Source organism: Dendrobium catenatum, unplaced genomic scaffold, assembly GCF_001605985.2.
Source record: "Dendrobium catenatum unplaced genomic scaffold, ASM160598v2 fragScaff_scaffold_403, whole genome shotgun sequence".
NCBI lineage: Eukaryota > Viridiplantae > Streptophyta > Magnoliopsida > Asparagales > Orchidaceae > Dendrobium > Dendrobium catenatum.
In genome coordinates this window covers 202,344-213,539 of record NW_021318865.1, presented here as the reverse complement: position 1 = coordinate 213,539, position 11,196 = coordinate 202,344, and the positions used below count along the sequence as shown (strand labels likewise).

Genomic DNA, 11,196 nt, shown 5'->3' with positions numbered 1-11,196 from the left:
CTTTACGCTCAAATGTGTAAGTCCTCAACTTGCAACTTCAACAAGTACAACAGAGCTCCATTTGCTTGCAAACACCAAAAATCACATGAGACTCGGATCACTTTGAGGTTAGTAGAATTTTTTTTTTCAGAAATATATATATATATATTAGATGAAATTATTTTGTGCGGATGCTGAACATTGTCTGAAGACCAATCAAAATGTGTCACGTCGCCTCTTGTTTGGTACTCAGCTCGGTACCACAGCTTGGTACCACTCAGTACCACTGACGTGATACATTCTGATTGACCACCAAACTATGAACTACATTTGATGTCCGCACAAAATATTCTCTCCATTTATTCCTACATTTTCCAATTTTTATATAAAACTTATCAGCATATCATGGTAAGTCCATGACAAGTTTAATTACGATGGTGTCATGATATGCTAAGTCCAAGACAAGTTTAATTGCGATGGTGTCATGCATGACGCACGTAGCTGCTCGGTGCGTGTCAAATAACCATCAAAAGGCTTAATTGAGCCCAAATTTGAGGTTTGACATCTTAGGGAAAGTAATATTTTTAAACGAGCCGAACGAATAAATCAAACCATATGGATAGATGTTGCTCAATATTTATATTTCTTAGTTCAGAACAATGCCGTCCTGGGCCCTTATGCTCCTTGGCATTACAACTGTGAGTGCGTAAGCAATTGAAGTCTCCTTCTCGTTTTCGAGATCTCTTTCAGACTCCAGTGTAAAGTCTGAGAGAGAGAGAGGTTATAAATAAATCGAAGAGTACTGCTTGTTTTCTGAAGAGATAGAAAAGATTTTTCCTCTGGTAAGAGAATTCATTCTTTTCCGAATAACGGCTTTCTTTTCTTCGAATTCCGCTTTGAAATATCCAATATTTTCTGCGTCTAAAGTTGGTTTCGAAAACTAGCTCAAAATTCTGCTTTTTATAACTTCTGTAAAACTGCAGTTATTCAATTGGATTCTGATATAGTTTGTGATGTTATTCTGAACATGGTTAGCTTCTTCTATTGGATAGCCAAGATTCTGCCATGGCTGGCGAAGGGGAGAAAGGGGATTGTATTGGTTGGGCAGCGAGAGACGCATCTGGAGTTCTGTCACCCTACAAATTCAATAGAAGGTTTGAGATTTATTTTCTTTTCCCGTTCATGAAATTATTCAGCCGCTGAAATCCCTTTTGCTAACTTCAACATGTAAAAAACAAAGATTTGATTGATCTGAATCGTTCGAATATAACAAATCGTTTGCTGATACCTTATTTCTTCAGAGCAGAATACAATTTCTATGTAAAATTCCACTAATGATGTATTGATATATGCAGGTCCCTTGGAAATGATGATGTTTTTATAAAGATAACACATTGTGGTGTGTGTTATGCCGATGTTATCTGGACAAGGAACCAACTTCATGATTCCAACTATCCTCTTGTGCCTGGGTAAGTTCATCTGTGGACGCATAAACCTACAAAATGGATTGATATCCTTAGACAAATATATATAGAACCACGTAAAATGAAGAAACTGTGTAACATCTAAATAATCTATTACTAAGTACTACATGTGGCAAATGAATTAACTTGTGATTTTGCTTTACATTTCAGGCATGAGATTGTTGGCGTTATCACTGAAGCTGGTGCTAGTGTTACATGTTTCAAGGCTGGTGATCTTGTTGGTGTTGGAACATATATTAATTCTTGCAGAGAATGTGAATATTGTAATGCTTATACAGAGCATCACTGTGCAAAAGGCGCAACTCGGACTTTCAACTCCATTGATATAGATGGCACATTCACAAAAGGAGGTTATTCCAGCTACATTGTTGTCCACCAAAGGTAATTGCTACTGAAGCTCAATTTAAACTGATACTATTATATAGTTTTTCTTGGTTAAAAAACGATCAAGTTCTCAGCCCTACTGGCTTCTTGGTTGCAGGTACTGCTTCTTGATACCTGAAGGCTACCCACCAGCAATGGCAGCACCACTTTTGTGCGCAGGAATCACCGTATACAGTCCAATGAAACGCTACAACATGAACCAGCCTGGAAAATCTCTAGGAGTCATTGGGCTCGGTGGCCTGGGCCATATGGCTGTCAAATTTGCTAAATCTTTTGGACTAAATGTAACAGTCTTCAGCACAAGTGCTTCAAAGCAAGAGGAAGCCCTCCAAATTCTTGGAGCAGACAAATTTGTCATCTCATCAGACAAGCAACAAATGCAGGTAATATAGCTTATGAACCTAAATTCACGTAAAATAGTTATTGCTTTATGAATAATTTGATTCTAATCAAGTGCTGCTGCAAATACATGCCCATTTGTTGCAGTCACTTACTAAATCTCTGGACTTCATTATTGATACTGCTTCTGGGAAACACCCAGTTGATGCTTATGTTTCAATTCTGAAGCCACATGGAGTTCTTGTCATTGTCGGCGCTATTGGTGAAGTTAAACTGCAATCTATAGACCTTATTCATGGTACCGATCTCCTCTCCAACTCGGGCAAATTATTAGGTGAGGACACCGGATAGAGAGAATCATCCGGATTTCTCTGTCCACAGTAAAAGCACAGTCAAAGCGTAGCTACTACAGTAATTGTGGTTTGACTGTAGTCAGAGAGAAATCCGGATGTATCTCCCTGTTAGGTGACCGGACCTAATAATTTTACTCCAACTTGACCAATTCTTTCTTCATTGCCTTTTCTGACGATGATTATGGCAGGTTCTAAGGCAATAGCTGCGAGTGCTGTAGGAGGTACCAAGGACATTCAAGAGATGATAGACTTTTGTGCAGCGAATAAGATATACCCACAGATTGAAACGATTCAAATACAAGATATAAATGAAGCCCTCGACAGGCTTGTGAACAAGGATGTCAAGTATCGCTTTGTGATTGATATTGAGAATTCTCTCAAATAAGTTGAAGAGGCAGTAAAAATTTTCAGAGGTTCTGATGGAGCTGTTAGTAGTTTGGCTGTATTATTTCAGCATGTTCTGTTCCTCTGAGTTCAGAGTAAACTAAAGTTATGTATTTCCTTGCTCGCATAAATAATGTGAGATTTATTTCTTGTGTTTTGCATAATCTGATATCATATACTATTTTTATTATGGAGAGGAATAATTGTTTTTTCATCTATCCACATGTTAAAGAATGCAAATATATAATTACATGATTGACACAGAAAAGGAGGTATATTAACACATATAGCTAGTGTAACTCTTATTCAAATTGCCTTCATAGTATAAAATAAAGAAAAATATATGTTCATAAATGAAGATGTTGTGATTCCCTTTAATATGTTCTACAAAAATTCTTACATCATAATGGATTTAACAAAGATAAGGTTATTCTACAATCCATCTTTTTTGTTCTTTAATATGAATTTTTAAACTACTAAACATGATTGACACAATTGCTTGATGTAGAATTTTGAGTTGTTGCCTGTATCTCCTTTGCTGAATATGTATTTTCTTTCTTCCTTTTATCTACGTCATCTTCAGTTTTACCCCATAGTACAAAGTAAAGGCCTATGATTATGATAATAGCCCCAATCGCACTGCAAAAAAAAAAAGAATAATAAGAAAAAATGAAAGGTTGAGCTCTTCTTATAAATGAAGGAAAAAAATATGTTGTATAGATTTTAAAATTTGTATGAGTTGAGAATAAATTATTTCCCATAATGTTGAAGAACTTCGATACATTTGTTAAAAATTAAATAATTAGTTCCATAAAGAAAGTAAAAATTTTAGTGTTAAAATAAAACTTAATGAACATTTAATTTTTAATTGAAACTTGACAAAAGAGAGGCTTTTGTAAATTTTTATCAAATATAGCACACCTTCATGTGGACAAAAAGAATTGGTAGATTATAGCAAATTAGAGACTTCAATTCCATGAGCTCTCTCCTATAGAAAAATTGAAAGGTAGCCCAATCACTTTCCATTAAACTCACAGACTTAAACAATCAGCCTAATAATCTCATCATGACCAAAACTGACAAAATTTTGTGCATTCCAAGCTAGATGAATAATTTCTTATCATTCTACAAAGCTACTCATCCTCTCACTATTGATCACTCCATACCATGCGCAGGTTCATTTTCAACAACTTTTGGGTTAGCCTCCCATCTTATTCATAATTGATTGCCTCAAACTGGTCACATTTCTTCTTTGAGGACTCTATCTTTGTGTAATGCAATATATATGTTATTCTTTTATTGTGACACTATGCTTTACTTCTTTTTGTTTTTGGGTTATGGTGGATGATATAGACTCCTCAACCTGGTTGTGTTGCATGTCAATTAAGAGCATCTCCAACCAAATGTCAAATATGTCTATGACGTCGTTCGTTCGCTCTAGCCGAACATCAAATCTTACACTATTTGCTTGCGGGTGAACAATTTGACGTCAATATTGGCATTGCACTGTTCACCAACAACAACATTTTTCTGTCTCAAACAAATTTACCGAAGAAATGTGCCAAAGAGGAGAAAGACCGTTACCTTCACAGATGCCTGCATAATGGAGTTCGATTGGAGATGATTCACGGCATTTTTGAGTTTCACTGCATTTTGGAGTGAAAAATGGGATTTTCGGTTGGAGATGCCCTAAAAGACTACACATATGATTGCTACACTTAATCGTCCAGCTATGGATGGATAGCCTTCTTCCCTTTGCAGTTTTGCGGTCTGAGCCCATCCCTATCGGTTGCTTTTTTTCTCATTTCCCTTCTACATATATTTATATACTCCACTCTTACAGGTAGCCCTTTTCAATCATTACGTTTCTCCAGGGATTTATATACTTCATTCTTACAAGTCTTGTTTTGTTATTTTAATAGCGAGCTAATTTACTCAACTATATTTTCCAGTGATCTCTATCTCATAAAATGGTCCAAACTCCATAGATGAAAAGTAGAATGGCAGCCCACCTTAGTATGTAAGTTGGGAGTTTAAGCTTTCAACCAAAAGATCTTGAATTCCAGGCCATTCATTTAAATGTATGTGTTTATGATTACTATTGTCCAAAGTAAAACAATAATAATAATAATAAACCATTTTGTTTACTCAGATATAGAAAGAAGAAATGTAAATGATAATTCGGTGAGGAAGCTATAGGGAGTGCTCTGATGAGGACATCCGTAGTAGATTTCGACACACTTACCATCGGAGGAGTCGTCGAGCGACGGCTATGATTCATAGTCTTTATTTATGATGTTTTATTTTATTCATGTTATTTATATTTTATGTTTTTCCATTGGTACCCCTACGAGGGAGTCGTTGTATGTTTTAGCCCGAGGGCAATTTCGTCTTTATTGTTTTGTTTTAGAAGGCCTATATATGGAGGCATAGTCATTGTATTTGGGATTATTGATGAATGAAAATTTCTTTCCATTGAGATCTCTTTGTGAGTTCGTGAGTTTTTCCTAGATCTCTTTGTGAGTTCTTGAGGAGATAATATTGTGGATCTCTTTGTGAGTTCTTGTGAAAGTGGTGATCAAGGTTTGCGGTTTGATAAATCTCTTTTTCCTACATCAAATCCTTCTTCCCCCACTTAGCCGAAAATTCCCTCCTTCCCAAAATTTCCCACCGCACCCGTTCCACCGTCGGCCTCCCTTGGCCGGTCCAACCACCGGCGGCCCTCCCAACTTCCGACCGCCCGCCGCCGGGTCCAAGCCCCACCCGTGGCCCTCTCCTTGCCGCCGCCCCCCATCTTGGCCATTCCCCTTTTCAAATTTCAAATTCTCCTCCTTAATTTGATTTCCTAATTAGGCTTTGTCTATTTAAGAAAGATATTTAAAGGAGTTACAACCTATTTGAAATTCAAACTATTTTCCCTCTCATTCTAATTCTAATTTGGGAGTTATTTCAAATTCAATCAATTCTGAAATAAAATTTCAGATTTGAATAGAATTAATTAACCCCATGTGGTCCCTATACACTTAATTCCAAACCCCTCTCTCTCCTCCCCCATATGGCCGGCCCCCTTCCACCTTTCTTTCTCTCTCCAATTACCACGTAATCCCCCCTTAATACCTCATTAATGTCTTTCCCTCCTAGCCTAATTTCAAATTCAAAATTCTGAAATTGAAATTAATCCCCTAAAAATTTTGGAAATCTGAAATTAATTTCAGATTTCTTCCCTCCCTCTTCCTAGCCCACATCCTTCCGCTCCTCTTAGCTCACGGATAAGCCCTCCCTTCTCAAACCGCCACCTCCCACTTCCCTTCGTCCTCTCTCCCGCCTTCCCTCCTTCAATGCGAGCATGAATGGTGGATCCGAAAGTTGATCACGGATTCGAAGAGGATTCCAACGGAAGAACCGACATCTTGCGATCGCCCTTCTTTGATCCCTATCCAGGTTGGGATATTACAATAGAAGGATACATCAACCGCATCTCATACCAATTAGCGAGGTCAGTTGAAGAGCACCTACCATCCGGATGTTGGACCATAGTAAGCCATCGACCACCATCTTCGCCATCGGTTCCCTCACCATCGCTACGGATCGTCTGCACCCTCTACCTAGTGGTGATCTCCATCATTGTGTCGTTCTTCTTCTCCCGCCAACCTTAGAAATAGACGAGTGATTGTGGACTTCAAGGTGAGATGATTGCTTTGTTAATCGGTGGATTCTAGTTGAACTAATCTTTGTATTGTTGTTTTAAAGATCCCGTCACTTGAGTTGTAATTGAATGCCTAATCATAGTTTACTCCTTAAGAATTTCGTTGAATCTTATTTGGATGAAACATTAAGATTAAATTTTATCATTGCTTAACAAGTTTTTATTAATCTTATAAAAAAATTCCTGGTTTCACATCATGCTCTCTATGTCATATATGATGGTGATGGACATGGGTGGCCCTCTTGAGGGACACATGTCCTCTTATAGTTCTGATTTTATATGGAAATAAATTACAGCCCCAAGTATTAATGAAAGGATTTGAGAAAATATTTGAATATTTTAATTTGTGCCTCCATCACAAAATTTTGGTGGAGTCTGAGTAGGAACACATATCTACGAGATTGATTATTTATTATGAAAAATATTGATAGCAAGTTTTTTTTTATTATTATAAAAGAATGAAATTGATCTTGCAAATATATATATGTTTTTTTTTTAATGATTTTTTAGTGCATTAATGCAAAAAATACACACATGACATATACAAATTTTAAATCCAAAACTTCTTGGTTGATAGCCTAAGCTCCTAACCAACACATCAAGGTGGACAACATATATATGTTTTAAAAGGTATGAAAATATTCAAAATTATAACTTAATGACTAAGCTTGCATGTAATTCTCTGGATACCTTCAATGGTGTTTGATATAGGTCTCACTAAAAATTCGAGCTTAATTTAGCCCAAAGTTTTTGTTATGAACAAAGAATAATTCATTAATCTATTCATAATTATGTATGTATATTAAAAATAAATAAATGTGTACATATATTGGATTTCAGCCAAAATTGAATTGACAAGATTAGCACTTGTTAAGATGTTGATCCTTAGTGACTAATGACTGAATTATCACTAGGGATAGTTAGTCTATGCATGCCATCTCACCACACTAACATACGACCTATAAACACACTACACAACCAAGTTCTACCAAATTATGGCTAAATTATGACCCACAAACAACCTATCAGCCTGAAGGAATTATAATTATCTCTTGTTAACCTAAAAAGATAATGACCCGTCTGTCACATCACACACTTCATAGACAAGTTACGTGGCTTGTGTTTTTGTCTCATATCATGGCTTATATATATATATATTAAATTTTTGAATAAAGATTAATAAATTAGGCTTTATTTGGGACCGCTTTCTTAATGCTTCTTAAAGAATAATTTTTGTATTAAAAACTGCTTTAAGAAGCAATAAGAAAACTATCTTAAACGAAGCTGTAATTTGATCTTATAACGCTGATAAAAACTTTCCTCATAATAAGGATTAATTATTCTGTGCGGATACCAAACGTTGTTCGGATATCAACCAGAATGCGCCACATCACCCATTCGCTCGGTACGCAGATGTGGCACATTCTGATTGGTCTCCGAACGGTATTTTGCGTCCGACCTCTGCACAAAAATAATTTCTCCCCATAAGACATATTTACGATGGTTCAACTTTATTTGTAGAAAAATTATTCCCAAGTGCATGATGGTTTGCTCGATGGAAATATGCTGCAGTGAAAGTAATATATTTAACGGCACTGATGATTGTCCTAAAATAAAAAAAGTTGATTAGTGTTGAAGGATGGCTAGCTATGAATATTGGGTGCTAAGATTACTTGGAAAGGCATCCGGTTATTCCTTCCCTCAAAAGATTAATCACCTTTTCAAATGTTTATAATTATCTAGTAATGTTCACCTTATTGTTTCAGAAGTATTGGTCAATAAAAATAACTTCTTTAAACAGTTCTTAATGATTCCCATGCATGGATGGATCAGAAAAAAAGAAGAAGAAGAAGAAGAATTCAACTATTTTACTCGCTGACCTTCCCAAATGTAGTCTTTCGGCATAAAGTATTACTGAAGAGACGGCCGTGGTGACAAGGAGCAGAGGGAAGAAAATGGCGGAAAAGAGAGGTCCCTTCTCATTTATGCAATATGCTTGGAGGTTATAAGCTAGGAAAGATATTGCAATCCCCTGCAAAAAGCATAATCATGATATGTTTCATTCATCAATATAATAATCTAAATTAGCTATTTTTCAATATATTATCCAAATAAAATTTGATTTGAAAAATTAAATACATTTTAGCAGGCTTTGATAGAATAAATAAGCACATCATGTTGCAGGATGGTGAGAAGAAAATTTCAGAGACGCAATAGAGTCTATTAAAAGTATTACAGTGTAGACAACAGCGACGAGTTGTATGTTCCAACCCAGTTGCCAAGAAGATTTGTTTTTTTCAAATATGAGAGCCTCCACTGAAGATTGCAAGCTTGTAAAGCAGCAAATCAAGGCGTTCAATGACAATCTTGCTGGGTATTCCTCAAAAATTAACCCCTGCAGTATTAGGCCATATACAAATCTCTCACATCAGTATCTGTTGGGGAAGTAAAACTACTCAGCGAAATAAATATGAAATATAAAATGGCAGCAGAAAGAAAGAACAGAAGAACCCGAAACCTAAAGAAAAAAAAAAACTACGGAGCCACACTACTCCAAGTGATATCCATTATGAAAATTGGGAGAAATAGTACATATCTCACTTCTCTCTCATTGTCTATCTTCACTCTTGCATCATTCTCATACATGAACAAACAAAGAGAAATCCATTTAAATTATCAAGGAACACAACTCTTTATGAAAAATCAAAAAGAAAACTGCCCAACCGGCCACATAGTGACATAGTGTTGAACTCTCTATCTTCAATCTACTTGATAGTGCCACAGTGCCAGTCTCTGAAGTGCTGCAACACTCCACTCTATCTATGTTCAAGCAAACTATACAGGGTCATAGCCTGAGTACATAGTGCTATAACACTAAATGATTGTACGAAAAAAAAAAAAAAAGTTTGCAAAACACCCGAACCCAAGCAGGGAGAAGACCTCCTGCAACCCCTAAGTGAGCTTGACTGATGGAATTCAAATTCGAGGCAATAGTACTACTCGATTGATTGAAATTATCAAATTTCACACAAAAATATCATTTTCAGGTGAGTAAGTTGGCTCTAGTAATTTCTTTCATGAAATAAAGATTTGAGAAGCATGAGCACAAAAAAATTGTCTATCATACTTAGTTGGCTTTTTTCGCAGTAAATCATCTTCTAAAAGGATGCAAGCTGCAAATAAAAGTAAGAAACCCTGAACTATTTGATTTCTTACCTGAAAAACAATCCAAGCACAGTAGATAATTTGGCTGGTCAGGATTACAAGTGAACCTTTGACCCAATCCTCATTAACCGCCTCCCAATTGTCAAAATGGCTACCACGGATTGCAATCAAGGGCCTCCTAACAAAACCCTTCAACAGATGCCCTTTCCAAAAGGTGAATACCAAAGCTCCACTTACACACACCAATGTCCCCAAGATTTTAACCCTCCCCTTTGCACTTGTAATCCTCACTTTCTCCATTCTGCAATGAAGAACATAGAACTATAAATAACAATCCATTTTTTATTTTTACTCCCTCACTGTCTGTTATTTTTAATTTTTACATCTTTATCAGAACATATAACTCTGCAATTTGGAAAAAACATCTTTCTGCATGAAAAAATTAAACTATGATTTATACTTCCCTACATACAGACCTTAGTAGCACTGCCAGGATGAAAGTGAAAGCTGGAATTACACTGCTCAAAGCACCAGACACTGTTGGAGAAGTATGTGCAAGTCCAGCAAAGAATATATTTTGTTGTATTGTAATCCCGACTAGCGCAAGAAAGAATATCTTCACAAGGATCAATAATGAAAGAGGCCGTCTTTGCTTCCTGAAACCATAAAAATAGGTAAAGCTTTGATCATTCTATATATTTCTGACGACGGGATACAAAATAACCTTTCAAGAACATAAGCAACAGGAACGGATATGGCCGAGGCGAGGAGATGGCGATATGCGACAAACACATGGTGGCTGAGCCCCTGTTGCATGGCAATCTTTGTAAGAATGTTCATGACACCATAAGCCAACTGGCACAGAATCATACAGAAGTATGGACAGTAAGTCTCGAGGAAGCTCATCTCTTCAAACTAAATGAACTCACACACCCTTCATCATCTCAGTTAAGGTATTTATAGAGAGGAAAGCCGTTAAAGAAACAATTTTCTTATATTCTCTTTAGTCTTTTCGGTGTTTTTGAGGAGACCTTAGTCATTCTATGCTTAGTAAGTTTTTGGCATGTTGTGATTAAGTTATTGGAGTTTGATTCATGGGAGCATTGGCTGTCCAAATCCTTCTTCTTCATATTTGGCAAGGCCCCAAGTGGCTTTAAGCGAAAATGCTTATCTTGAGTAAAATTCCATTAGTTGTGGATGCCAGCTGAATATATTTTATATTCCTTTAAAGTGTGCTTCTAGGGATCAATTAAAAGCACATTGTGACGTTATCCTCAGTTAAACATTTTTCAGAATGACATTCCGTTACCAGAAATCTTATGGTTAAGATTCTTGGTTGAGAAAGAAGATGGATCTTCTAGATCATGGATGAGAGAGAGGGAGATGGGAGGAAAATATTCTG

General features: G+C 36.4%; 2 protein-coding genes across 3 annotated transcripts; one reads left to right on the top strand and one right to left on the bottom strand.

Moving 5' to 3' along the window:
* The first annotated feature begins 628 nt into the window (after positions 1–628).
* Positions 629–3,141, top strand: LOC110103062 (probable cinnamyl alcohol dehydrogenase 1). 2 transcript variants are annotated; one of them, XM_020831608.2, is made up of 7 exons: positions 629–821; positions 1,032–1,133; positions 1,335–1,448; positions 1,614–1,844; positions 1,945–2,230; positions 2,334–2,484; positions 2,728–3,141. In XM_020831608.2, exons 2-7 carry the CDS (start codon positions 1,045–1,047, stop codon positions 2,922–2,924), a joined length of 1,068 nt encoding a protein of 355 aa, XP_020687267.1. In that variant the 5' UTR covers positions 629–821; positions 1,032–1,044; the 3' UTR covers positions 2,925–3,141. The 2 variants fall into 2 exon arrangements, with proteins under 2 accessions (XP_020687267.1, XP_020687266.1); XM_020831607.2 differs by having other exon boundaries at positions 630–821; positions 1,015–1,133.
* Positions 3,142–3,399: 258 nt separating this feature from the next.
* LOC110103061 (WAT1-related protein At5g07050) lies at positions 3,400–10,700 on the bottom strand. Its single transcript, XM_020831606.2, has 6 exons — positions 10,519–10,700; positions 10,271–10,450; positions 9,846–10,095; positions 8,866–9,024; positions 8,510–8,661; positions 3,400–3,562 (listed from the first exon to the last, which is right to left on the bottom strand). Exons 1-6 carry the CDS (start codon positions 10,698–10,700, stop codon positions 3,400–3,402), a joined length of 1,086 nt encoding a protein of 361 aa, XP_020687265.1.
* Positions 10,701–11,196: the final 496 nt, after the last annotated feature.

Bases quoted from the DNA above. Each gene is read 5' to 3' on its own strand.
- LOC110103062 (XM_020831608.2), top strand. From the start codon at position 1,045: ATGGCTGGCGAAGGGGAGAAAGGGGATTGTATTGGTTGGGCAGCGAGA. The intron at 1,449-1,613 runs GTAAGTTCATCT...TTTACATTTCAG, and splicing joins AACTATCCTCTTGTGCCTGG to GCATGAGATTGTTGGCGTTA. The intron at 1,845-1,944 runs GTAATTGCTACT...TCTTGGTTGCAG, and splicing joins TACATTGTTGTCCACCAAAG to GTACTGCTTCTTGATACCTG.
- LOC110103061 (XM_020831606.2), bottom strand. From the start codon at position 10,700: ATGAGCTTCCTCGAGACTTACTGTCCATACTTCTGTATGATTCTGTGC. The intron at 8,662-8,865 runs GTAATACTTTTA...TGCTTTTTGCAG, and splicing joins TCGTCGCTGTTGTCTACACT to GGGATTGCAATATCTTTCCT. The intron at 3,563-8,509 runs GTCAGCGAGTAA...TTTTTTTTGCAG, and splicing joins GAAAGACTACATTTGGGAAG to TGCGATTGGGGCTATTATCA.